At 45.7% G+C, this 26739-nt stretch overlaps 1 protein-coding gene across 2 annotated transcripts; it reads left to right on the plus strand.

Moving 5' to 3' along the window:
- The first annotated feature begins 70 nt into the window (after positions 1–70).
- Positions 71–26447, plus strand: galnt3 (UDP-N-acetyl-alpha-D-galactosamine:polypeptide N-acetylgalactosaminyltransferase 3 (GalNAc-T3)). 2 transcript variants are annotated; one of them, XM_063214070.1, is made up of 11 exons: positions 71–458; positions 2214–2829; positions 4194–4366; positions 7863–8012; positions 15508–15742; positions 16211–16328; positions 18298–18498; positions 21562–21693; positions 22412–22513; positions 22987–23139; positions 25390–26447. In XM_063214070.1, exons 2-11 carry the CDS (start codon positions 2324–2326, stop codon positions 25501–25503), a joined length of 1884 nt encoding a protein of 627 aa, XP_063070140.1. In that variant the 5' UTR covers positions 71–458; positions 2214–2323; the 3' UTR covers positions 25504–26447. The 2 variants fall into 2 exon arrangements, with proteins under 2 accessions (XP_063070140.1, XP_063070139.1); XM_063214069.1 differs by lacking the exon at positions 71–458 and adding an exon at positions 1376–1502.
- The last annotated feature ends 292 nt before the right edge of the window (positions 26448–26739 follow it).

Raw genomic sequence — 26739 nt, forward strand, 5'->3', positions numbered from 1 at the left:
AACTATTAAGAAATATCAGAGTCTTGACGCGTAATGGACATTGATATGTTGGCATTGTGGTCATCTGCTTGCATATGGATTTTATTGTATGGGGAAAATGTTCTTTCACTACCGGTGATGGCAGGAGATCTGATAGCAGAGAGAGCGCAATAATGCCTGACAAACTGACATTTCCTCGGTTGAAGTGAAGTCATATCAGCGAACTCTCCTCTCTCACCCCCAACACCACCGGGCGTCTTTAGAGGTGCCAACAGAGAGCAGGACGGAGAGAGAGAGGGAAGTCACGGTGCTTTGTCATTTACGTCCCTTTATTGGACTGAGATATTTGCCAACTTCGCACTCGGCCAACTGACCACATGGGCTCCTGCTCCGCGAGCGCGGAGAAGTTGGAGAACAACTGGATGTCTGTGACAGCAGACGTGAATATGGATTACATACTCACTTGTTCAACGTGTTTGGTAAGAACAGGATTTTACTTTTTTGTTGACTGTCTATAAGGTGCTCGCCTATGAAGAACTAATAGCAATGGCTGGTATTTAGACGAAGTCTTCTGTTAAGCGTCAAATTTACACAGGGTACCGCGCAATCGGCAAATTCAGAGTTCCTTTCATTCCGGTGAGCGTACGTATGGCCGTGGTAAAGGCGACTTTCTTCAACGAGTGTCCATTTGCCCCTTCACTAAGTGTATTCTAAAGACTAGAGTAGTTACTTTAAACGGAAGCAATACAACTTCTGAAGCAGACAGTGATTATTCCTTGGGTCGATACCGCGAAGTAGCCTACCCCTATTCGATGCTGTTTGTAGCCTATGCGTCTTGGGCATGCCTTCAACTAATTGTATCCCAGCAACAGTTTCATTGAACGCATGGTTGAACAAATCCTGTTACTAAAAAGAAAACGACCAATCCCAGTATTATTAGGTCGGATATCCTGGTGGCTCCGGTATTTTTGGGTATTATCCAGGACCTTGCAAGTCAGTCTTCTAAAATGATTAACCTAACCCCTGCTGCAATTTATAGGCTGCCCTTGAAAAAAGTAGGGGAGAGTGGTACCGAGACTTTTCCCATGAGATTTATTTCATTCCTGTGTGAGAATTAGGTGTGATTCAGTCTTCCAAATGCATTTAAATCCACCTACGCAAAATGGCCACAGAGCATAATCGTTGGAGGATTTTCCTCCTCAGAAGAGGCGTTAAACTTTAAGGTATTCTTTTACTGGAAGAGCCTCTACCAGAAGCCTGTTATTATCCCCTCTAAATGGAGAAAAAGAAGGTAACAGTCTACGCACGCGTGCCAAACAGGTCTCCACCCTCTCTAGCTCTACCTGGGATAAGCACACCTGGATCCACCGAGACGGAAGTGCAATGCAGACACTTCTAAATTTGACCAAGAGGCTGGGATTCTGTTCAGGAATGTCACTTATTTCTCCATGGAGCTTATACTTACGCGTCGAGGTCGATTAGATTTCGATGAAGATCACGACAATGTCGAGGTTTAAAAAAAGGTGTATAACTTTTTGCTTCTATGCTGAAAACGTGTTATTAGGATTTGAGAGAGATAATGGGAGCTTGTGTTGAACACAAGCGGTGATTTAAAAGGCTAGCGGTACACACTGATGTTGCGAGCTCAGCCGCTTGTTTAGCAGTGTATGTGATTTGCCTCTGAATGAAGTTTGGTATGCAGTAGGATACCCCGCATGTTTTAGTGGGAAAGGCCAGGGTAAATGGCCTCAATTGAATAGCCTATCATGTTCCTGGAATTTTACCGTGCCATTAGTGCTTAATTCAAGAACACCATTAGAAAGTCAGGGGTGGTCGTTTCTTCTCACAAAAACTAAAAATATGTCTGTTCTGTGCAAATGTTATAGTAATGACTCATTTAAGGATTTTATACCATCCGGGCAGTCTTGAATATCAGATTCAGTGCAAATGTTAGTCTTGGATTAGGATCGAGTAAGGGTGGTTGAACGTCTCAATAATGTTCCTAAACTCTGGGATTGAATTTAAATGAGTCCATTCAAAACAAAGAGGGTAACTGAGATGCACTCTGAGAAGAGTTTTTAACTTTATTCCTGTGTGTGTGTGTGTGTGTGTGTGTGTGTGTGTGTGTGTGTGTGTGTGTGTGTGTGTGCCCGCGTGCGCGTGCGTGTGTGTGTGTGTGTGTGTGTGTGTGTGTGTGTGTGTGTGTGTGTGTGTGTGTGTGTGTGATTCAAAAGGTCTACCCATCAGTGATGTCTGTGACCAGGATTATCTCCGACAGAAGTGAGTCTTAACCATTCTAAGGGGGGACCCATCTGTGATTCCCTGGACATTCTTGAGCTGAGAAATGAACGGCTTCCGCAGGCTCCTGCGACGCAGATTACACCCTTGGAAAGTGGTGATTGTGGCCCTGGTCTTTGTCACCTTCCTGTTCCTCATCCAACGGGAGGTGATCAGCCAGGGTCCCCAGGAGGAGCCATGGCTGAGGGACATAGTGGGCAAGAGGGACGCTGTGCTGGGCATGGTCATGGGAGCGGTCAACAACTTCAGGGAGTCCATGCCAAAGATGCAGATCCGGGCCCCCGTCAGGCAACCTGAGGTGGCTGCTCCTGGGCAGTCGTCATCATGTCTGCCTGGCTTCTACACCGCCGCAGAGCTCAGGCCCGCGCTGGAGCGGCCCACCCAGGACCCCAGCGCCCCGGGGGCCTCGGGGAAGCCCTACCACACGGAGCACCTGGGGCCCGCGGAGCAGAAGGAGAAGGAGAAGGGGGAGGCCAAACACTGTTTCAACCTGTACGCCAGCGATCGCATCTCCCTCAGCCGAGACCTGGGAGCAGACACCAGGCCGCCAGAGTAAGTTTGATCGCTCACTCACTGTCAGGTGTTAAGACACCTTGCAAATTTGGTTCAGAATCATTTGTTTTACAAACATGATTTATTCAAATTCTCTTGAGCATTTTTACATTTTATATCATTTTTACAAGTTATCTAAATGATGATCATTGAAATGAAGGGCGCATTTTATGCTGATATTGTGTAAATAAAGCAAAACAAAAACACTAAAAATGTCATGCAGAAACACAAGGCAAATGTAATTCATTTAACTATATATTCACATATAACAAAACAGAGAAATGCTTGGTTATGCTTTGGTTCCAATGAGATGTTGAGTTCAATGAAGCTTACGGTCTTGGTTAATGTCTTGGTTACCGTCAGAGTGGCCAAAGAGGCACAACAGCAGACGTTTCAAAACATCCTGAAGCAACCCCTAACTGAAAGCACAGCACCATCTTGTGGCCGAAAACATAATGGCATGCCGGAGTAATAATATTCATAATTTGCACTGAGGATGTTTGTGGGCAGGCTTTTGGACTAGAGTAGCAACAACACAACCGAAGACCAAACGAGACGATCAAAGAACTATATAAAATCACCCCATATGTCTGTCTCCGGCAGAAATGACTGCACAGCCCTCGACATGCCTCTGATATTCGTCTGCCGTTACACGAGAAACTCTTTCAGCAACCACAGGCATACAGGCCTTCCCTGAAACATTTCTCCCCGCATGCCAGACCACTTAATAGATTGCTTAGGACGGAGACCCTGTTTATCTTGGCTAATTAAACACGTCTGTTCTTGTTCCTCATATTTTTAGAATGGGGTGGTCATTCACACCGCAGTTTATTATGCAGAATGAATTTTAAAAGGGTGCACACAGTAGGAGCAGCGCAGTGAAAAGTAAACCATGCATCCCAGGTATTTAAGACTTTGAATGGGAAGACGACCACAATGCCACATGCTTTACTAACTCCAACCCCCCTCTTTCAGTGTTTCCAGCAGAGCATTTGATATTCAACATGGCTGTTTGGTTAGCTTGTATCGGACAAACTGTCATTATCGGAAAGGCTATGTTCTTCAGTTCCATATGAGATATGGTATGGAAACAACATACTAATTGTTTGTACCTTTTTTGTAAAGCAACTTTAGAAATCACAGTAGATTTGTAATACAGAATCTTCATCTTTTCAGGGAAGCTACTGAAGGTGGGAGGTGGCCGCATTAGCTGTAAAGAGTAGAGGGAAACTTGTCTACTTGTGTACGGACACTCTTTTTAGCTGATTATAATAACAACGAATTAAAGCAAAGCCTATAATTCTATCTACAACACTGTTCTTTGCTTTTCTTTATTCTATTCTATTCTCCTCTCTCTTACTCAGGTGTATCGAGCAGAAGTTTAAGCGCTGCCCTCCTCTGCCGACCACCAGTGTGATCATTGTGTTCCACAACGAGGCCTGGAGCACGCTGCTGAGGACGGTGTACAGTGTGCTGCACACCTCGCCAGCCATCCTCCTCAAGGAGATCATACTGGTGGACGACGCTAGCGAAGACGGTGAGAGGAGAGGAGAGGAGATGGGTGAAGAGGGTGGAGAGGATGGGAGAGGAGAGAGGAGACGGAGGAGAGGAAATGGTGGAGAAGCTGGAGAAGACAGGAGATGGAGATTATTTACCACCACACATGCTTAGCACCATCTAAAGTAAATTTGTTTATCTTGGTCTCTTCAGACCACACAACATGGTTCCAGTGATCAATATCCTTGGTCTGTTCATCTCTCTTGAGACCAAGATAAACACATTTGATTTAGATGGTGTCAAGCATGTGTGGTGGTAAACGAGTGAGTTTTTTTTTTTTTTTAAGTTTATGCTCTCAGTAGCTAAGCATGGTAATGGGACTGACATGGTTTGGGGATGCATGAATGCTGTCAACATTGGCAATCTGAATTACACCTAAAAGAAACATGCATGTCAACATGCACTGTGACTACTGAAGCAGATCATGATATTCTCCATAGGATTGCATTCAAATCTCACACCAATCTATTTAAGCCAGGTGCACACTCAAAATGTAAAAGTTCAGTGGAAAGAAAGGTTGAAACGCACACAGATGACCTCTCTTTTAATCCCTTTTCATTTCAAGACAATTCGACCAAACACGGCCCCTTCTCTACCGGATTTTAATCTGGGGTGTACTCACTTTTGTGGGTACATGTTCAAACATTAATGGCTGTATTTTTGTTTTTTCTGAGTGAACAAGACATTTAAGCGGTTATATATGTTGTTAAAAGGTCACTAATCATTGTGTCAAAGTGAAATTTCTTTAATGTTATCCTATGAAAAGATATACTCACAAATCTGCAAAAACTGTGAGGGGTGTACTCACTTACGTGATATACTGTATGATGCCATGTTGGAGAGAAGCATCCTGCGAGACAAAGCCAGCCAGTACTGGTAGGGGAGAGGGGGGTTGGATAGATGGATAGACTGGTCTCGGCTAGAGTGGTTACATTACATTACATTGCATTACATTACACTTAGCTGACACTTTTATCCAAAGCCATTTACGGATATTACAGGGTATTGGTTACAGTCCTCGGAGCAGTGTGTGGAGATAGGTCCCTCCCTCAAGGGCACTTCAGCCATGGAGGGAGGAAGCGATTGGGAAAGGGCAGGGATTGAACCTGCAACCCTGTGATCTACAGTCCAATGCCCTAGCCATTACACCATGGCTGCTCTAAAAAGGGGTTAGTGTAGGAGGTAAGTCGAGCAGTGGAGAAATGGAGGGGAGCATCCTGGTGTGGACGAATGCAGCTAGCACTGGTAGGGGAGAGGGGATAAATGGACAGAATGGTCTTGGCTGGAGTGGTTAGGAACGTTAGGAGGGAGGGCAGGCAGGCGGGCAGGCAGGCAGCGTGGAAAGGGGTCTGTGGAGAGAGAGAGAGAGGGAAAGGACCACCCTGCCTTCAGGGGGCTCCGCTTACGTCTAGCCAGCCCGCCGGGCAGCCCGCATACCCCTGGCCTGGTCATGGAGTCTACAGACACCTGTGTGTGTGTGTGGATATGTGTCTGAGGCACTGGTTGCTATGTAGTGTGTGTGTCTGTCTCTGTGTGTCTGCCTGAGGCCCTGGCTACCATGGTATGCGTGTGTGTGCATGTGTGTGCGCGCACGTGCGTGCGTGCGTGCGCATGCGTGTGTGCGCAATCTGCGCATGCATGTGTGTGATTTTAGGTTCCTGGCTACTTGCAAAAAGACTGCTGGTGGTTGGAGCTGGAGAGTGCTTTTACTGAAAGCAGACATTTAGTGTGTGTCTGTCTGTCTGTCTGTCTGTCTGTGTGTGTGAGTGCATGTGTATATAATGGAGTGGAGAGAGATTGAGGGTGTTGAGGGGGAAAAAGACAATGCGGTCAGAGAGCGAGAGAGAGAGAGAGAGAGAGAGAGAGAGAGAGAGAGAGAGAGTGTGTGTGTGTGTGTGTGTGTGTGTGTGTGTGTGTGTGTGTGTGTGTGTGTGTGTGTGTGTGTGTGTGTGTGTGTGTGTGTGTGTGAGAGAGAGAGAGAGAAAGAGAGCATTTTTATGAGTCAGACGCTCACGGCTGTAAACAGGCTCCCGGGTCCAGGAACTAAAATGAGTCTCCAGATTGTGTGGAATGGGCCCTGGCCCACAGTCATTTGGAGGGAATAACCCCAGCCATTAGCACTGAGTAATGCAGCTATTGTACAGTCCTGCTCCTCTTGCAGGAGGAGATGGACTGGTCAGACACATAGCTTGGCAGCAAGCCATCTTGGCGAGGACAGCCAAGAACTGTGTGTCTGTGTAAGTGGGGTTGAGTGTCTATCGTTCAATCTCCTTCTCTCTTGGTCCTGCTCTCTCACCATCCTCTTCTTATTTTCTCTCTCTCTCTCTGTCGCTGCCTCGTTTTCTCTGTCTTATTCTTTCACCATCCTCTCTACTTCTCTCTCTCTCTCTCTCTCTCTCTCTCTCTCTCTCTCTCTCTCTCTCTCTCTCTCTCTCTCTCTCTCTCTCTCTCTCTCTCTCTCTCTCTCTCTCTCTCTCTCTCTCTCTCTCGTTTCCTTTTACCATCTTCTCTATTTTCCCGTGTCTCTTTCTTCTCTCTCTCCCCCTTCTCCGTTGTATATTCTGCTCCATTCTCCTGCCTGTCTCTCCCCATCCCTGTGTCTGAAAGAATGCAGTCAGACTCACAGTATCATGAGGCTCATTCCACAATGGAACGACTGCAATCCAAAGTTGAGCCAAAAAAAAAAAATAGAAAAAGGAAGAAGAAAGAAGGGAAAAAAAACGGCTGACTAATACATTTTTCGAGCGTCTTGCTCACTGCTGCTGGCATGTTATAGTGATGCAATTTATGAGAGCATGAGAAAGCTGTCATCCCCCCTGTGCAATAACGTCAGTGGGACAATGGGGAGCATAGTAGTGTGTCACTGAGGAGATTTCCCCTTGAATGAGGCCAAGCCAGAGATGATTGTACTTTCGAGAAAAGATATCTCAAGTCCCGTCACGCCCTCACAGTCAGTCAGCCTCTGTGTCAACTGTGGCCAGTCAGTCACTCACTGATACTGCTGTGTTTGTTTTGTTACATTTTTATGGCGTTTTATTGCCTTTAGTGGTTAGGACTGTGAAGAAGTGACAGGAGGCAAGTGGGAGAGAGAGATGGGTTGGGTTGGGAAATTATCTAAGCCGGATTTGGAACCTAGCTCACCACGGATGTGTGCATTAGCACCCCCTGTTGTGTTTTTTTTTAATTATTGTTGTGGTTGTTACCAGGGGAATATTCCAAAAGCCTGGCACAGTGGTAAACCAGATTAAATTAACCTTGTCTCTAGTGTTGGCCAGGGGACTAGGTTGCCATCATGTGATTGCTCTTGTGGTATTGTGGTCCCTGCAGAGGGAATGACAGTCAATGCCTGAATCCGAGTCATTGAAAATAAAAACAATGAATGCAGAAGATATTTTCTGTTGATTGCTTGGATGGTGTCGTTTTCGATACGAAATGCATTGAAAACCCTGTTTTTGTTTGTGTGTTATTGTGTGCAGAGCGTCTGCGAGGAGAGCTGGATGCGTACGTGAGGAGGCTGCACATCGTGCGTGTGGTGAGGCAGGCGGAGAGGAAGGGTCTGATCACAGCTCGCCTGCTGGGGGCCTTTGTGGCCACCGGGGACACTCTCACCTTCCTGGACGCACACTGTGAGTCACACCGCCACACTGTCCTGTTAGGGTGGGGTGGGGTGGCGGGGGGGGGGGGGGGGGGGAAGGGGTTTACACTCAGTGCTCTTTCCATTATCCTAACTCCCCTCCTCAACCTGTGCTTGTGGCCTCACACGTTTCCCTGCTGTCAGCCTAGCCACAACAACCTTTCAGGGACTTTTCCCCATTCAACATCTGGATTGCACATGAGGAAAATTACCTTTGAATTGCGCTTTGCAACATATTGAATTAAGCTTCTTGCGACGTCATCACGTCGTAGGAGGATAGGGCATAGTGATACATTGTAATATCATCATGTTTGGGGGGCAGGGGGGGGGGGGTGACGGACACAGTCATCTGTCAGGGTGTAAGGGCCCATAAGACATCTATCGTTTGTGTATAATGCACATGTCTGTAGACATTTGTTCTGTCTCAAAGGGCGCACTTGTTTCAGTGCACTGACCTTTAATGCATAGTGTATACAGTTCACTGAGGTTGTTAGTGTGTAGTGTCGATGCTGAAACGTAGTGCCCGAAGCAGTGTTAATTTTGTCAGCTTTTTTTGATTTAGTCTTAGTCTTAGTCACAATGACGAAAATCAATTTTAGTCATAGTCATATTTTAGTCATTGCCTTCCCAATTTAGTCTTAGTCTTAGTCAAAATGACGAAAATCAATTTTAGTCATAGTCAAATTTTAGTCATTTTAGTCAACATTTCAAATTTTAGTCAACATTTCAATTTTTAGTCATTTTAGTCAATATTGTGTAAAATAAACAACCTACAATGGCTATTGTTATTTCACAAAGTATTACTAATATTGCCTATTGCAGCAAATATTCACCTTGTTACTTGGTCATTTTCCACCACAACCCAAATCAGTAATTTCAACATCATAGAGCAAAAGAGCATCACACACACACACACACACACACACACACACACACATCCAGGTGCAGGCTGCGCTCTCTCTCTCTCTCTCTCTCTCTCTCTCTCTCTCTCTCTCTCTCTCTCTCGTGCGTTAGAAGCTGCTGCATGTTATATTTAGGGCCCGAGCACCGAAGTGCAAGGGCCACGCGGTGGCCCTTCGCCCTCTCGGTGCGAAGCCCTATTGTTTTCCGAATGATTATTATTATTATTATTATTATTATTATTATTATTATTTTTCTCCTTAGTCTTTGGCGCTGTTGGGCCATTTTTCGGGCACTTCCGGTGCTCGTACACTTACGCCACTTGGTACACACATTGGAGATTCCCACCGCTACTCAGACGCCGAATATTAACCCCCGATGGAACACGGGTACGAGGCCACGCCCCCGAAAGCGTTTAGGGGCGGGGCCGACATATACTTTGAGCTAGAGACTCGGGACTTTTTTTAGGGTGTGTATCTCACTAAGGCGCATCATAAAGTCCGATACAACGATATGGCCACGCCCAACAGGAAGTGAGATATTTTGACTTTTTTGCCATTTTTTAGCATTTTTTACGTACTTTTACGTACTTGTCCTACACCGTACATCGTATCGACTTCATATTCTGTGGACATGAGGTCAAGGCATTGAAGATGATATATTGCGAAGGAATTTTTCATATCTCGTAATTTGCCAAGATGGCGGCTCCTTGAAATTAGGTATCTAATTCTAAAACAGGAAGTTGGCTACCATTTCAGTTTGGAGTGTTTTGTAACAGTGCAAACGCACACATGTATGCATATAATGAAAACTAACTTTTCTATATGCCTGAAATGGAGGCCACGCCCCCAAACAGGTTTAGGGGCGGGGCCAACATCTACTTTGAGCTAGAGTCTCGGGACTGTTTTTAAGTTGTGTATCTCACTAAGGCGCACAATAAAGTCCATATAACGATATGGCCACGCCCAACAGGAAGTGACATATTTTGACTATTTTGTCATTTTAAAACAGGAAGTTGGCCACCATTTCAGTTTGGAGTGTTTTAAAACCCTGCAAACGCACACATGCATGCATATAATGAATACTTACTTTTGTATATGCCTGAAATGGAGGCCACGCCCCCAAACACATTTAGGGGCGGGGCCAACATCTACTTTGAGCTACAGCCTCGGGACTTTTTTTAAGTTGTGTATCTCACTAAGGCGCACAATAAAGTCCATACAACAATATGGCCACGCCCAACAGGAAGTGAGATTTTTTCACTTTTTTGGCATTTTAAAACAGGAAGTTGGCCACCATTTCACTTAAGACTGTTTTAAAACAGTGCAAATGCACACATGTATGCACATATTGAATACTAACTCTTCTATAAGCCTGAAATATAGATAAGGTATAGCGCCACCATGTGGTAGGCAAAGGAACTGCAGGAAAAGTGTAATTCTTCAATATCTTGGGAACTGAACGTCGTACAGACTCCTTTTTTGTTTTAGGGGGTCATAGCGACATGCTAATCATGACAATGCTAATGCTAATTTTGAATGCTAATTCATGCTAATTACTTTTTCGTCAATATCTCGTGAACCGAACGTCGTACAGACTCCATTTTTCCTGGGGGGGGCATAGCAACATTCTAGGTGGCATGCCCCGTCCCTGCAATGCATGTGTGCGAGGGCCCGTCATCGCCGCTTGCGGCTTTAATTCATTTTGAGTTTGATCACGGAGGAAGCTACATGCTCTTCTTCACCTGACCGCGGGACTTAAAGCCTGCAGATTGCCGGCAGTGGGAAGACCAGACATCCCAAGTCTGCATGAAGTTCAAGAAGTCTCCCTGATAGTGGCTTCCCGATGACCACGAGTCAGATAAAATACTGCTGATGTTAGACTATGCAAGTTAGCGGTTTTTGTTTTCAATTGACAATGCGAGCAGAGAACGATAATGACTCGTGCGGCATGTGTGGAATAGGCTTAAATAGATTGCGCGAGCACACTTCGTATGCCCTGCAAAAGTCCCAGGAAAAATAGTTAGGCAGGGGTATGCAGACTGGACGATAGAAAGGACACGCACATACAAATATTTAAACACTAATACTGTTTTGTTTGTCGGGGGTGTCGAGGCTCGATAAGCATGACCTGAAAAGAGTTTTTGGAACTTAGGAAGACGCTGAAGACGCACGGACATGCTGTCGACTTCCTTGGGTCTTTTAGCGTTGCTCTCGACGAGAACAAGTTTCAAATCTCAACAGTTTAAAACTCCTTAGCGATCGCCCATCCATTGATTCTTTTCAGAACTAGGCTACAGTAGCCGTGCCTCTGTTACTTTAGACAGGCCAACTTTCCCCCTGCTGGCGCGCACTCCCGCGGTGACTGATTTAAATAAATTCACAAATCCGACCTTCATGATTTGCTTGCTGCCTACTCATATGGTTAAACAACAAATATAGCAAACATTACAAAAAAAGAACAGACAACGAACGCCGGGTTAAGACAGCCTAAGTGAAAAGGAGAATAGTGGAAGCTCGAGGAGGTTTAGAATGACAGTATCAGAGGAGGATTGGCGCGACTGTCATTACCTACTGCAGAAACACATGTCCTCGTCATGGATAAGAGGGTTGTTGAACATGTTTCAAAATGAACACTTCCATCAACGTCGGCTATTTTTTTTTAGCTTTCTCTGGGAATGTTTTAGGACCTAAACTCAACTTAAATGGACTCACTGAAGTACTAGGCTACAGAACTACTGACTGAGCCGCGCCATGCATTGGCTGCCAGCAGATACAAGCGAGGCAACACAGCGTGAGCGCGCAATCACCTATGAAGTTCAAGACACTTGTAGGCCTATATTACAATTACAAATTACAAATTAATTATAAATAATTATATATTTTTAATGTCCATTCGTCCATGGCTTGTAAATTTCGTCTCGTCTTAGTCTCCTTGACGAAAATATTTTTTTATTTTCGTCATATTTTGATTTGCTTGAGGCAATTTTTAGTGCGTCATCGTCTCGTCATCGTCAAGGGAAAAAGGGGCGTTGACGAAATATTTTCGTCATCGTCGTGGTTGACGAAATTAACACTGGCCCGAAGTGCACAAGTGTGCCAATTGAGATACAGCAATTGTATGCATGTCTATGGTAGTGATTTGCACTGTCATGTCTAGGTGGTAGGGAAAAAGAGCTTGTTTGAACATGACTGTGGAGATTCTCAGTCATCCAGGAGTTCATCTTATTCATGTGAGTTTGCCTCTTCACTTATTCTGATGTGGCAATCAGAGCTCTGTAGAGACCTGTAGATCGATCTGTAGGTCTTGTTTAAAATAGTTAACTGACTGTCTGAGTGGCAAGTTTGACACTAAATGCTTTTTGGATTTGAACTGCAGACACTTTGGGCAGCCTCATCTGATCACAATACCTTACTAGTCCCACCCACGTGGATTGCTGACATTCACACAAAATTGAGACATTTTTTGGCAGTCTTGTTCGATCATCATCTTGTACCTCCCTATACCCTGCCCTGCCTGTCAGTGGTTGGTCAAAACGGCTTGTCTGAAACGGATGACCAAGTGGCCATACATAATACATTTTGGACATATACACACATAAAATACATTTGGAAATATGTGGTGGTTTGGGGCAACCTTGCCTGATCACCATTGTACATCGCTACGTCCACCAGTGACATTCTGACTGACAGGGGGGTGAGGCCAAAGGCTGGTTTGAAATGAATGGCTAACATAAGGCATGCTGTACTTGAAATATAAATGATTCTGGGCTCTCTTGAAATACTGGTGGAAACTATGGAAAGTCTTGGTTTTGGAAATACTGTCTCTGTAGCACATGGATGGGAAAAGTGCCTTACAACAATGCTCAGAGCCTCAGACATGTTTGGCATCATTGTGCATTCATGTGCTATGGGAATTCCATAAAGTGGAAAGTATCATTTTTCCCAGGGCATGTGAATGAACCATCACTATTTCAAGTGGAGGGGGCATTGCTTTAAGGTGCTTGCTCTGCAAGCCAGTCATTTTAACCAAATCCACTAACACCAAACCTCTTATGCAATGCACAATATTTTACCTCTGCCGTAATACAATACATTGTGCTCAATACAAACACAGCAGCCAATGCTACCTTCAGACAAAAAAAACATATTTGCGCTGCAGTACTTGATCCACTTATTCTTTGATCCATCCTAACCTAATGAGCATACAGTTAATGGGGAAAGAACACATCAGCTAATTAGAGAATCACCTTTAAGTGCACAGGAAGCTGTATCATATGGCAAGGTTATTTACTTGATTCAATTGAGTATGCTTATAAGTGCAAAGCATTGCCAGTCGTATGGAGACCAATTCTGCCTAATTGGCAACAGCATAATGAACTGATAAGTTGTACTGAGGAGATAATTATAAAGTTATAGAAAAAGGAAAGCACAAAAGTGTTTCCTTGTATTCATATAGGTGATGTGGGAGGGATTCCAAGAAGATGGTTAAGTCTGATAAGCCTGACTAAGTTAACCTACAAGTTGTGGTAAACCCTAATCACAGGGTAGTCATTTAGCTAAGAAAATGCTCTTCTGTTAAATGATTTATTACAACCCCAAGGTCAATTTAACCTGGATACTCCTGGGGCCTCATTTATCATCAGTTCGTAGAATGTTTTCTAAATTGTGTCTTAGGAGTGAAATTTAGAATGTTCGCAAGTACAGAAAAATCGTGATTTATCAAACGTGCGTTGGCTGCTCCTACGCACAAGTCTGCATGATAAATCCTACACCAAAGAAACTCAAGAGAAAGAACAATCTCTTGGCGGGGAATGCATTGGCCACGGTGTAGTACGGGGGCGTTGCCTGAGGACACGAGTGGATGGAAAATTAACTCCCTTGCGCATGGTCATTGGTCAGTGGGTGCGATGGATGCCATTTTCGTACTCCCTTGCACATGGTCAGTGGGGGCGACACCATGATGGATAATTTGTGGCCAAGTAACGGCAGCTGTTGGTCAGCAGTAATTGCTGGGGGTAATTAAGGACAGCTGACAGACATTCACGCTGTCCTATGACCTGTTCCACAGTGAATAACATTTCCGTACTCCCCTCGCCATCATTTCCTACTACGCTGTTATGACGTGAGTAAGCCCTCTTGTCTCAAGCCTCTTTGCCTACACCTTCCAAATCACTGTGCACGCGCGCATTCGGGGTAATTAGCATCCCGAAACGCCTCCAAGTAACCATATGTAAGGGTTAACGTTCGGCGAGAAGGTCGCTACCGTGGAATAGCAGCACGACAGAGAGAATCTTTAGACCCCGACGCGGAGCGGAGGGGTCTTGTTCTCTCTGAAGTGCTGCTATTCCACAAAGCGACCGACTCGCCGAAAGTTAACCCGCTTATTATATGGATATACTTAAATGATTCACACATGGCGGGGACATTTCTTTAGGCCTATTTAATGTGAGGTCTAGGCTATTATAGTTTCTAATGTCAAAAGATTGTTGCTGGGCAAAACAAAACGGTGCCGTTGTGGAACACCGCTAACAGCTAGGTAGCCAGGACAACAGGTGTTGTCGATCACAGCAGCTGATTAGAGTCTTGTTGAAAAGTCGCTTTAGCAGTGAAAAGTCTTGTTGCCATTGACAGCGGTCTGTTATAGACCAACCCGTCCGTTATCGAAAAATAACAGACGTGCGAACGTTGGGGAGCCCCGTTGAAATGAATGGAGCATTCGACCGATGACGTCACAACCATATAATAAATGGTATTAAAATATATTCAAATGCCATGTTAATTCGAAGGCGCCACCCTGTTCGGATACACATAAACACACGCGGACACACGCGCCAGTCGAAGCGCTGGCGGGAAGTGCGGAGATGGAACCATTTCTGTTGCAGAAGTGGAGGTGCTCTCGACAGGAGGAGGACCGTGTTTCAAAATATGTAAAAGAAGGAGACACACATGAACGAAAACACTGTAAAATAGCACACTGTCATACTCCATTGTCATTCAAAGCAAACTGTAGCTTGCACGGTCAATATTATTCACAATTTCGTGTTTCTTCCACTCACACGCATGGTCTGAGGTGTGCGTAGATTTAGGCACATTTCTACGTTCAAGTACATGTTCATAAATCCCACACTTTGCTCAGGAATGATCGCACGCACGCTTTACGCACAGATCTGTGCCTAAGAACGCTTGATAAATGAGGCCCCTGAACCATCGTCTTGGACTGCTCCCCTGGCCTACACTATAGACACGTGGTACAGCAGCTAATAGGTAGCCTGCAGTCCTCATTTATTTGAGCAATGTAGACGTTTTAGTAGTAGCACATGTCAGGGTGGTGCAACAACAGCTAATACCACTATTGTATGGATTCAATCAGTTTTTTTGTTTTGATGGAATGTCAAAGAAGGATATTCATTGCAGTAAATTAATCACCAATTTGTAATTCATTTATCCACATTAGTAGTGGTTGTACCACCTGATATCTGAGCCCAAAAAAACGTCATTGACCCACTGATGCCACTGAAGCACATCTTGGAATACATCCGTGATGAGTGATATATTTGCTAATGATGTCTGTGTGTACTGGGACAGGTGAATGCTTCCAAGGCTGGCTAGAGCCGTTGTTGGCCAGGATAGCGGAGAACTACACTGCAGTAGTGAGCCCAGACATCACCACCATCCACCTGGACACGTTTGAGTTCATGAAGCCCTCGCCGTACGGCCAGAACCACAACCGAGGCAACTTCGACTGGGGCCTGTCTTTCGGCTGGGAGACCTTACCGGACCACGAGAAGCAGAGGAGAAAAGATGAGACCTATCCTATCAGGTGAATAAGTCAGGTTTCATGTTTGAATGAATGAATGATGAATGATTCACCACTAAATTAGATAATTAACTTAACTACACCATGAGGAAATCATTTAACTTGGAGTCATGTATATGATATGCACATTCAGTAATGCAATGGTGTTAAATTAAATGAATAAGTCAATGAATCAGAATCAGACTTTAAATAGAGCTGACAGTGAAAACATCAACCACCAAAGAATTGCATGAATGGATGTAAATGGATAAGCTGTAAGTGCTGCGTGTGTGTGTGCGTGCGTGTGTATGTGTGCGTGCGGGCGTGTGTTATGCCCTTGGGTGGGATTTATGAGACATCTCAGATCGGTAATAGACTAAGACATATTATTGGCCCAGAGACTCATTTTAAAAAATGCAAAAATAGCGTCACCGACAGTTACCTGGAATGGCTCCTTGACATCCCGTCATCCATTTCTTTAAATTTGTGCAGAACGCCGACGTTTGCCGGAGGGCTGTTTTCCATCTCCAAAGACTACTTCTACCACATCGGGAGCTACGACGAGGAAATGGAGATCTGGGGAGGGGAAAATATCGAGATGTCCTTCAGGGTACACTTTGTGTAATCTTTGACTGCCTGCCTTTTCATTTGTGTGACAGATCTTCATATGCGAGCAACTCTTGAGGCACACAGACGCAGAAATGACACCGAAGCTGTGTGCGTGTGCGCGTGCGAGTGTGTCAGGACTGGACTGGTGATCTGGCATACAGGGCATTTTCCCGGTGGGCCGACAGTCCTCAGGGGTCGATGTTTTTTGTTTGTTTGTCTAACTTTTTCCCTCAGAGACTGGCCCACATTTTAGATTGGGTGGCCCATTGGTACATTCAGTGGACTTCTTAATTACACATAGTATACTGGGGGTGGGGGATGGTGGCGCTGTGTGGGGCTGGTCTATACCCAAAATGCCCAGGCTGTTTTTTGGTTCCCACGCCAGACCTGGTGTATAGATATTTCTGCGCGCCTCCTTAGAAAGCGAATCGGCGTGCGTGATTGATGATTGTTATGACACTAGACGTAAGTGGAGAAGGGTGGCGGAGACACTGAGTCTGTCCACCTGTCACATATTTGGTTTCAGGATGTAGTGGCCATGCAGGACTTGAGACTGTTACGCTTTAACAAGACGGTCGGTCACGTGTCTAGACTGGTCTAATGGAGGCACTAAATAGGCCCACTTATCAGAGAAATTAGTTTTGAGGTGTAATAACGTCTTATTGCTGTGATCATTCTGTCTGCATTTAGGGGAATGTGCTGATCATTATGTGAAGGGGTGGGAAAAAGGCCAGCTTGGCCATATTATCCTCTCCGTTGTCATTAAGCGTCTATGGCTCTGGTCTGTTTATGGTGATGTGCCCTTTGGGACGCATTTCATCACCATTCACACACGCATTCATGCATTCATCTAGCCATGGGCGTGCACAGATAGGGATGAGGTAGTGCTAAAGCACCTGCCCTTTTACCTTACTGGACAAAAAGTGCCCTTTTGAAAGGTTTATTTTCACAATGTACTTTGGTCAATATAATGTAATATAATATAATGTAATACTATGTAATATAGCCTCTATAACTCAGTAAGGAAGTTTCATATGCCTCCCGCCCCCCCCACTTGAGCACATGACCCCCCAAAATGTCTATGCATGCCACTGCAGCTCGCGTAGCCGCACTAGAACCGCATCAAGTTTGGAGGGTCTAGAATCTCATGATGGGTAAGGGGTCGGGCAGAAAGGTTGTCTTTGCAAATCCTTTTGCATGCAATAGTGCTACACACCCGAATCAGCGCAGCTGCACTTCATGGTCTTGGGAGCATCAATTGAGAAACCGTACGGCAGTGGTTCCCAACCTTTTTTGGCCTGGGACCCCATTTTGACATCCCAAATATCTAGGTGAAAGCGAAAGCCCATTGGGAAACTCCAACTCCCATTGTCATTGTCATTGTGACACAGCACTCCACAGCACACAAGTGAACACTGCACACTGCACACAACGAAATTGCATTTATGCCTCACCCGTGCAAGGGGGCAGCCCTCAGTGGCGCCCCATGGGGAGCAGTGCGGTGGGACGGTACCATGCTCAGGGTACCTCAGTCACGGAGGAGGATGGGGGAGAGCACTGGTTGATTACTCCCCCCACCAACCTGGCGGGACGGGAGTCGAACCGGCAACCTCTGGGATGCAAGTCTGACGCCCTAACCGCTCACCCATGACTGACATGATCTAGGAACCCCATACACATGTTTTTACGCACCTGAAAAAAACTATGCTAAGTTGTAGGCTGTTAAGCCTGTAAATATTTCTGAAAGGATATGAGAATGTATGTGACGTTTCAATCAGAATAGGTAGGTCTATTCTTTTTACATACCTACACATTTCAGGTGACCCCAATGTTGAAAAGCACTACCGTACGGATTGCTCCAGTGAATTACAGCACATTTACTGTATGTGACTTTCCATCGTCATCTTGTGTTCTGCTGCTGATACTGATGCTGTGTGATTCCCGCCCCCCTCTCCCCTCTCCTCTCCCAGGTGTGGCAGTGCGGGGGCATGCTGGAGATCATCCCCTGCTCCATCGTGGGCCACGTCTTCCGCACCAAGAGCCCCCACACCTTCCCCAAGGGCACGCAGGTCATCGCCCGCAACCAGGTGCGGCTGGCCGAGGTCTGGATGGACGGCTACAAGGAGATCTTCTACCGACGCAACCAGCAGGCCGCGCAGATGGCCAAAGATGTATGTATGTTGTTGTTGTTGTTGTTGTTGTTGTTGTTGTTGTTGTGTGGTATCACGTGTGATATCTTTAACACATGGTTCTTTAATGATGGTTTATTCTAGACAGTTATTGTAAGCCATTGGTAACACATTTGATCATTTATAAATCATAAATCATTAATCATTTGTACAAAGTAGATGCCAATTATGAGTTGTTGTGGAAGTTTCACTTTACGCTTCCCTTTTTCAATATTTGGGAATTGAATGACTGGAATAACTGTCCTACGTCAACTGTGGCTGAAGCTAACATTTTTGCTTGCTGATAATGCAACCTGTGCCCAATGTAGAGAAGGAGTGAGCATTTTGGAAATGGCGTAGTGTTCAAACCTCCAACCATTCACTTAATCAACAAGAGGGATTATTTATGCAAGTTATACACGTGGTGCTAACAGAACCAAGTTTTAATCTATTTTATTTATTTTTAGTTAACCTCTCTTTAACCAGGATGTGGTCCCATAGAGTTACAATGACTCTTCTGACAGGGAGTCCTGGCCAAGAAGGCGGCTTAAAAAGTTACATATTAAAAGTTACAATAAAAACGCAAAAGACAAGACAACACAGCTACATCTAACAGAAATAAACACATTAAGACGGAGTATACACAGACAGCCCAAAAAGCGGAAAGCAAGCAAGGAATTAAATTAAAAACAATTGCAAGTGATTCCACTAATTAATTCATCAAGGGAATGTCTGGAACAAACGATGTGAGATTGTGAATGTGGAATCCGGGTTACTCAGCAAAGCATGAAGGGCTAACTTCAAACCAAAACTCCCAAACAGCCAAACTGTCTTGTTATTTTCTCTACGGAATGTGAGTAGAGATAAAATGTTGCATTGGGCCTGATCAGTAGCTTTTTATTCTACAATCAGCTCACTAGACTAGATCAGTGTTCTCATTTCTCTTCACTGCATTGTGCTACTACCACAGATCACAGTTTGTGCAGCCACACACTGAGGCGGCCATTGATGTTTTGTCTGCCCAGAAGCAAAGCTTTACAGAAACACGCTGTTCTGCTCAGATTCTTTAGCATAAAGTCTGATCTCCCACCCACCACCCCAAACCATAGCTCTGTCAATGTTTTCCCCCAAATCCCCCCCTCAGCTGGAGCCACTGCAGCTGTGAGACAGGGGTCTAGGGTAACACGCAGGGAGCTGAGACGGGGAGGTCGAAGGGGTCAGTTGTCCCGGGCCTGGCGAGAAAGGGGCCAATGGCGGAACATATGCACAGGGCCCCAGGGCAAAACACTGATAGGGATCCTCATACAGCCTGCCAAGGTACTTCCCCCACCACCAATACAGAAGGGCCCTGAGCACAGGGGCAAATGCCCTGCTTGCCCTGCCTATAGCTCCGCCCCTGAACGGGGGCCCAAAACTGTGTCCTCATGACATTGTATGTGTTGGGCGGATGACTTGGTCCCAGGCACAGACAACGCAGTCAACGACCCTGAGTTGAGAGGCAGGGGTTTAACATGTGATAGAAAGTTGGTCTAAATAACCCCATGCTATTGTTCATGAGGCAGTGGGTACCCTGTGGAGAGATTGGCAGCTCAAGGCGACTTACTGGTGGAACAGGAGCCAGAGATGTGACACTAATGACAGCTGTGACTGGGGGAAAGCGGCGGCAAGCTCTCTCTCTCTCTCTCTCTCTCTCTCTCTCTCTCTCTCTCTCTCTCTCTCTCTCTCTCTCTCTCTCTCTCTCTCTCTCTCTCTCTCTCTCTCTCTCTCTCTCTCTCTCCCCACCTTCCCCTCTGTGGGTTTCGGTGTCCACAGTGAGTGGCCAGCAACGCAGTAGAATGGAATGCTGTGTGCGGCTGGACTATGGCCAGAGAATGCCCGTGTGCACACATGCCACTCAAGTTCACTCAGCCCACCTCCACCACCCTCACCCCTGCCTTAATCCAGTTGCATATTGCGGAGAGGGTGTAGGGTGTTCCGACACCCCCCACCACCATCACCCTTTAACCCTTTATCGCTGATCCCTGCATAGTTCCCAAGAAAGGTCTCGAGGCGAAAGGTCCGAGCCGCAAACATTTTTGTGTGCTTGTGTGTGTGCTTCTTGTCTTGGTTGACGAGTTACATTCAACAGTTTTTTTTCACTCAAAAATACTTGGAATTTGCATGTTTAGAGGTGTGTTTGCTTGCCTGCATATGTGTGTTTCTCTCTTTGTGTGTATGTATTTGTGTGTGTACATGTGTGTGTGTGTGTGTGTGTGTGTGTGTGTGTGTGTGTGTGTGTGTGTGTGTGTGTGTGTGTGTGTGTGTGTGTGTGTGTGTGTGTGTGTGTGTGTGTGTGTGTGGACATCACATCTCAACACTAGTATAGAACACCGGCGTGGCGTGTTTTTTGTATAATTACCTCCTTTTGATTAAGATCGGCAGTGCTCCGCTGGGCAGTGTGCGGTCCTGAGCGAGTGAGCAGCGGTATGTTTTCTATACATCTCCATAAATGCTGCCTCGCCGTGCCTCGCTTGCTCTCGGCCGTGCCATTGCTGAGGTATAAATATGCTTGTCCAGCTCTGCCTGGAGGACGTTATTGAATGAAATGCAGCCCAGAGATGAAAGGAGGGAGAGCGCAAGGGAGACGAAGAGAAGAGAGAGAGAGAAAGAAAGAGAAGAAGGGAGATAGACGGATGAGGGGAGAGAGAGAGGTTGCTTTCCTTGGCCTGGTCTGCTGTAGACCACATTAAACTAGACTGCCTACGGGGGGAAAGAGTGTAGTGTAGTGGAGAGGAAAGGGGGGCGAGGAGGAGAGGATGGAGGCAGTGGAATGGAGTGGTGATGGAAGCTTTCCCCACAGAGAGAGAGAGAGAGAGAGAGAGAGAGAGAGAGAGAGAGAGAGAGAGAGAGAGAGAGAGAGAGAGAGAGAGAGAGAGAGAGAGATGGATGGAGGTAGAATTGAGTATGGAAGGCCAGTGTGACCCCCGTGTGTGTGTGTGGTGAAGGTCCTCTGTTGCTCAGTCTCTCTCTCTCTCGTTGGCCTGCTCCACTCCACTCTGCTCAGACTGTCTGTGATTGTTTCCACAGGGGGCGTTTGGCGACGTCTCGCGGCGCGTGGACCTCCGACAGCGGCTGCAGTGCCAGAGCTTCTCCTGGTATTTGAAGCACGTCTACCCCGAGGTCTTCATGCCAGATCTCAATCCCCTCCACTTTGGCGCTGTAAGTCCACCAAGTCCCCCCACCTCCCTACCTCCTCCCCTCACTCCTGCTCCTTGTATTGCTTTGTCTGCATCGTTCAGTCTCTTTCTCTTTCTCTCTTGCTCTCTCTCTTGCTCTTGCTCTCTCTCTCTCTCTCTCTCTCTCTCTCTCTCTCTCTCTCTCTCTCTCTCTCTCTCTCTCTCTCTCTCCCTCTCTCTTCCTCTGTCTTCCTCTCTGCATCTTTCTTCTTCCGCTTCATTTCTTTCTGTATTCCCTCTATCCATCTTGGTTGCCTGGTCTCTCCAGCTCTCTCTCTCTCTCTCTCTCTCTCTCTCTCTCTCTCTCTCTCTCTCTCTCTCTCTCTCTCTCTCTCTCTCTCTCTCTCTCTCTCTCTCTCTTCATGTCTTTCCCTCCTCTCTGTTCTATCGCCATCTCCCCCTCTCTGTCTAGCCCAGCCACAGCCATCTCCATCTGCCCATTGTGGTTTAGTGCTGGGCATCTCCAGAGAGGGGTGTATGAGCTTGGCTCAGTGTGGAGAGGGAGAGGGAGAGGGAGAGGGAGAGGGAGAGCCAGTAAGACTCTCTCCAGGAGACGCGCCACTGTTTGAACAGCTTGCCTGTTACTGGAACAGCCCCTTTCCATTGACTCTTACCCCACTTTCCTCTCCTCTCTCCTCCTCTCCTCTCCACCACCACCTCCTCCTCCTCCTCCTCTATTCACTCGCTCCCGTCTCCTCTAGGTGAAGAATGTGGGCAAAGACTCGTGTCTGGATGCCGGCGAGAACAACGAGGGGGGGAAGCAGCTGATTATGTACCCCTGCCACGGCATGGGGGGCAACCAGGTCAGTTGGGCTTCACGCAGTATTGCTCTTTCACAGCCCCACTCACATGCGTGTTATCTTTTTTGGAAACACTTTCTTTTAAGGGACTATGGGGAAAATATCAGGAAGTGTTTAGGATTGAAAGAAAAAAAATCTTGAAGGTGCTTTTTGTGTGGTATGGAGTGAAGAAAAATCATTAGTGGAACAGTCGTATCTAAAACAAACGTGTAAAAACCCTTTATTTGTAACATGGCTATGTTAAAAAAGAAAAACGTGGACTTAGTTGGTACCAACCCACACAGTAGTATACATGTATATGTCTACATATTACCAGCATAGATAGCTATCTTCAGGGGATGTGAACACTTGAGATGTGTTTATCTTGGTCATGGAGTGGAGAGAGGAGAGAAGAGAGGATGGACTCTGTGTGTCTGGTGCCGGGAGAATGTTTTAACAAAAGCCCCCCTCCTCTCTTTTGTTTGCCCGCTTGTCAGTACTTTGAATACTCGACGCGTCAGGAGGTGAGGCACAACGTGCAGAAGGAACTGTGTCTGCACGGCACGGAGCGCACGCTCAAGCTGGAGGAGTGCCAGTATAAAGGCCACAGCAGCTTCGTGGGGGGAGAGCAGAAGTGGGAGCTCAAGGAGGTAAATGACTGATGTGTAATTCATGCTCATTGTGTCTTAAGTGTTAGATCAAGTCTTGAGTTTTTTGTTTTGTTTTAGACATGTTGACCCTCGACTGAAGATGGAAGTTACACAGTCCAAATGTGTAGAGTGAAGGATAAAACTTGTACATATCTGAAACAAAAGACATTTTGATGGTGTAACTTCCATCTTATCAGAGGGTCAACTTGTTTGAAACGATAGAAAAACTCAAGACTTGAGGTAAATGGCTCTCGTGTGTATGCATACAGGAGAGGAGATGGGTTACCTACCCAGATACTTGCACATACACAAAAGGAATATGGTACACACACACACACACACACACACACACACACACACACACACACACACACACACACACACACACACACACACACACACACACACACACACACACACACACACACACACACACGGGGAGATCAGTTACTCACATCCATATACTGATATGTACACACCAGGGCTTGACATTAACTTTTTTCGCTTGCCGGCCACTGTGGCTAGTGGTTTTCCCGAGTCACTAGCCATCCAGCCATCCACTAGCCTCATTTTCTTTTATCATGACACTGTACATGTAACCTCAGAAGATGAGGTGCTTAAAGCAAGAAGATGAGTGCATGGGTTTATACACGGAAATAAAACAAACAAATAGAAATTGAGTAACTGTGCTTTTTCTTGAACTTAGATGCAAGCAATTGATACACAAGGGGCAAAATGCAGAATATAAGCTATTCTGATTGGTCGCCATGGAATAAGCTACCTGCCAAATTGGCTAGTGACACTGAAATTGTTACCAGCCACAGCCAACTTTTACCAGCATTTGGCCGGTTGGCAGGTGCCAGTGTCAAGCCCTGGTACACATACTCACACATACATCCTCTCCTTACTATCCATGTGGGGCCCTTTGCTTGACTCCCATCCATATTAATCCTAACTGATGAACACTAAATTGTGGCCTGTCCAAACCCACCCCAACCCTAACCTTTCAGCTAGGGAATGTTTCTGCACTTTTCGTTTTACTTGTAACCGTTAAACATTTAAGAAGAACTCTCTTATATTAGTGGGATCCACCATGTGTACCCCACAAAAGAGGCCTTTTCGATTGTTATATCTGAGTGGGGATATTTGGGTATCCACAAGGAATAGCAGGCAAGGACACATGCACACACAAGAAGGTGACACGCACGCTCACACACATGTACACAAGCACACACACGTACGCTCAGGGGAGATTTGCACAATCCACACACAAGTGAACACTCTGACACACACACACACACACGCACGCACGCACACACACACACACACACACACACACACACACACACACACACACACACACACACACACACACGCACGCACGCACACACACGCACGCACTCACTACACGGGGGAGCTGATTTCCCCGGTTCCTGCCCTAAGTGCATGGCCGTGTTAGCAGATGAGTGTTACACTGCCGTTGCTCAGTGTCTCCAGGACGGCCTCGGTGGCCAGTTGTGTGCTATTGCCGCACTCTGTCACCCGATTGAGTCACACCAGCCCAGACGTGCGGAACAAATGCTACAAACACCTCCAGTCTCTCTCTCTCTCTCTCTCGTCACCACATTTCACTGCCTATTTGTAAAATTATTTCTTCCTCATTTGTTTTCCTTTTCTAACAGGCAAAGGGGAAACAAGGGAAACATATTTTCAGCTGTCTAAGAAATAGCTTTTCCTCAAATCTCAAGTCAAACACTGTGTTGTTCTGACAAGTGTGTGTGTAGGCTGCTTATTCTTTGTTAAAAGAACAGCCTACATTTATTGCACCTTGATACAGATTAGTGATATTACATTTGATTTGTTTTCTTTTTGGATAAAGGAGTAGATTTTTTATATGCAGTTCAGATGGACACACACACACACACACACACACACACACACACACACACACACACACACACACACACACACACACACACACACACACACACACACACACACACACACACACACACACACACACACACACACACACACACACTTGTATTCTACGTATTTCTAAATGTATGTTTTTTTCTGTTTCTTTTCATGCACTCGGTGGTAAGCCTTCCACTTACAGTATATCATTACATGTTTTGCTTGGGAATACATGAAGTGGAAAGGGCACTGGTGGTGAGTCACATGGCTCGCACTATAATGTATAATTTCCTCTCATCCTCTTTCTCATCTCTGCTTTCATGCGCTGCCCAGAACCAGTTGTTCTTCAACCCGGCTTGGAACCTGTGTCTGAGTGCCAGGTACGAGCACCCATCCCTGGCGCCCTGCAACCCAGCAGATCGCTACCAGCTCTGGCTCTTCACCTGAGCTCTCCGCCCTCCCTTTGGCACCCTCATGGAAGACTTGGAGGACCTCTGGAGGGGGGGCAGTGCCCTAGACACTGTGGATAAACATTTTTGAACTCACATGCAGATTTTTTTCTAATTTATTTTTTTAATATTATGATGTTGATTTGACTGCTGCTGGAGAGTTTGGACATCGAGTAACATGAACACACACACACACACACAAATGAAGTGCCTTCTGAGAGAAGACGCCCCCAGGCTGCAAGATGGAGCTGAACAGAACTGAACTGAACTGAAGTGAGGTGGATTGAGGACCTGACTGACTGAATGACTCACCCCATGTGCCTCATCCTCTTGCTGTCTTTTCTTTTTTTTCGTCTACCATTTTGGACCTTCTGAAAGCACATTGATTGTAGCGAAGTTCACAGAGATTTATGAACCAGGGAGTTCAGAGCAATGCAAATTCCCCTCATCATATTTTCAGTGTCCTACTTTTTGTGTGTGTATTTTTAAGACGTGCCTGCCAAGAGCCATTTATGGTAAAATCCCTCTTTTAATGTGTTTAAGACTGAATGAGTACATCCTTTTGTAGAAGAGAAAAAAACATTATAAGGATAGGATTACAAAGCGTGGGACGTTTAAGGACGAGACATTTCAGATTTGAACCACTTGTTAAAAGCTATGTGTCTAAAGCGCCAAAGATCACTTAAGTATTGATAAGAGTATTTGATGTTGCCATTGTTGATGTATATGTGCGATCGGGTAGATGGGTATTCAAATCATTTCCTCGCTGGTCCAGTAAATTTCAGAGGTGAAGATAACGTGGAAGATTGGAGCTTAATCAACCCCTTCAAATTGTCCCCAGTTTTGTTCCCCTTGTTATTATTTGATGGGGGGTGTATTTGGGAAATACATTTTGTTACCGATTTTGATCCAGAGTAAACTAGTAAACTATTTTAACATGAATTCTTTTTCTGAATTACTTTCGGAGTTCACAAAGTTCCGGTAGTGTTCATCTTAAGCGGAGGAGACAGAAATCTGTTCTGGACCCTCTGCTATGAGCCCTTGTCATGTCACCCACATTCTGGTTTATTTTCATTGGATGGTGGAGCGTATTGACATATTTATTTATCTTAAACTGATTATCCACCACATTGGTGCACTCAGCAGTGTTCAGTCAATCACTGACATACAATAATGAGAGTGCTGTGAGAGGGCGAAATGTGACATCTGGCATGCATGCCTTTTGCCGTTTTAC

This window comes from Engraulis encrasicolus, chromosome 13 (genome assembly GCF_034702125.1).
Source record: "Engraulis encrasicolus isolate BLACKSEA-1 chromosome 13, IST_EnEncr_1.0, whole genome shotgun sequence".
NCBI lineage: Eukaryota > Metazoa > Chordata > Actinopteri > Clupeiformes > Engraulidae > Engraulis > Engraulis encrasicolus.

Bases quoted from the DNA above. Each gene is read 5' to 3' on its own strand.
- galnt3 (XM_063214070.1), top strand. From the start codon at position 2,324: ATGAACGGCTTCCGCAGGCTCCTGCGACGCAGATTACACCCTTGGAAA. The intron at 8,013-15,507 runs GTGAGTCACACC...GTACTGGGACAG, and splicing joins CACCTTCCTGGACGCACACT to GTGAATGCTTCCAAGGCTGG. The intron at 21,694-22,411 runs GTAAGTCCACCA...CGTCTCCTCTAG, and splicing joins ATCCCCTCCACTTTGGCGCT to GTGAAGAATGTGGGCAAAGA.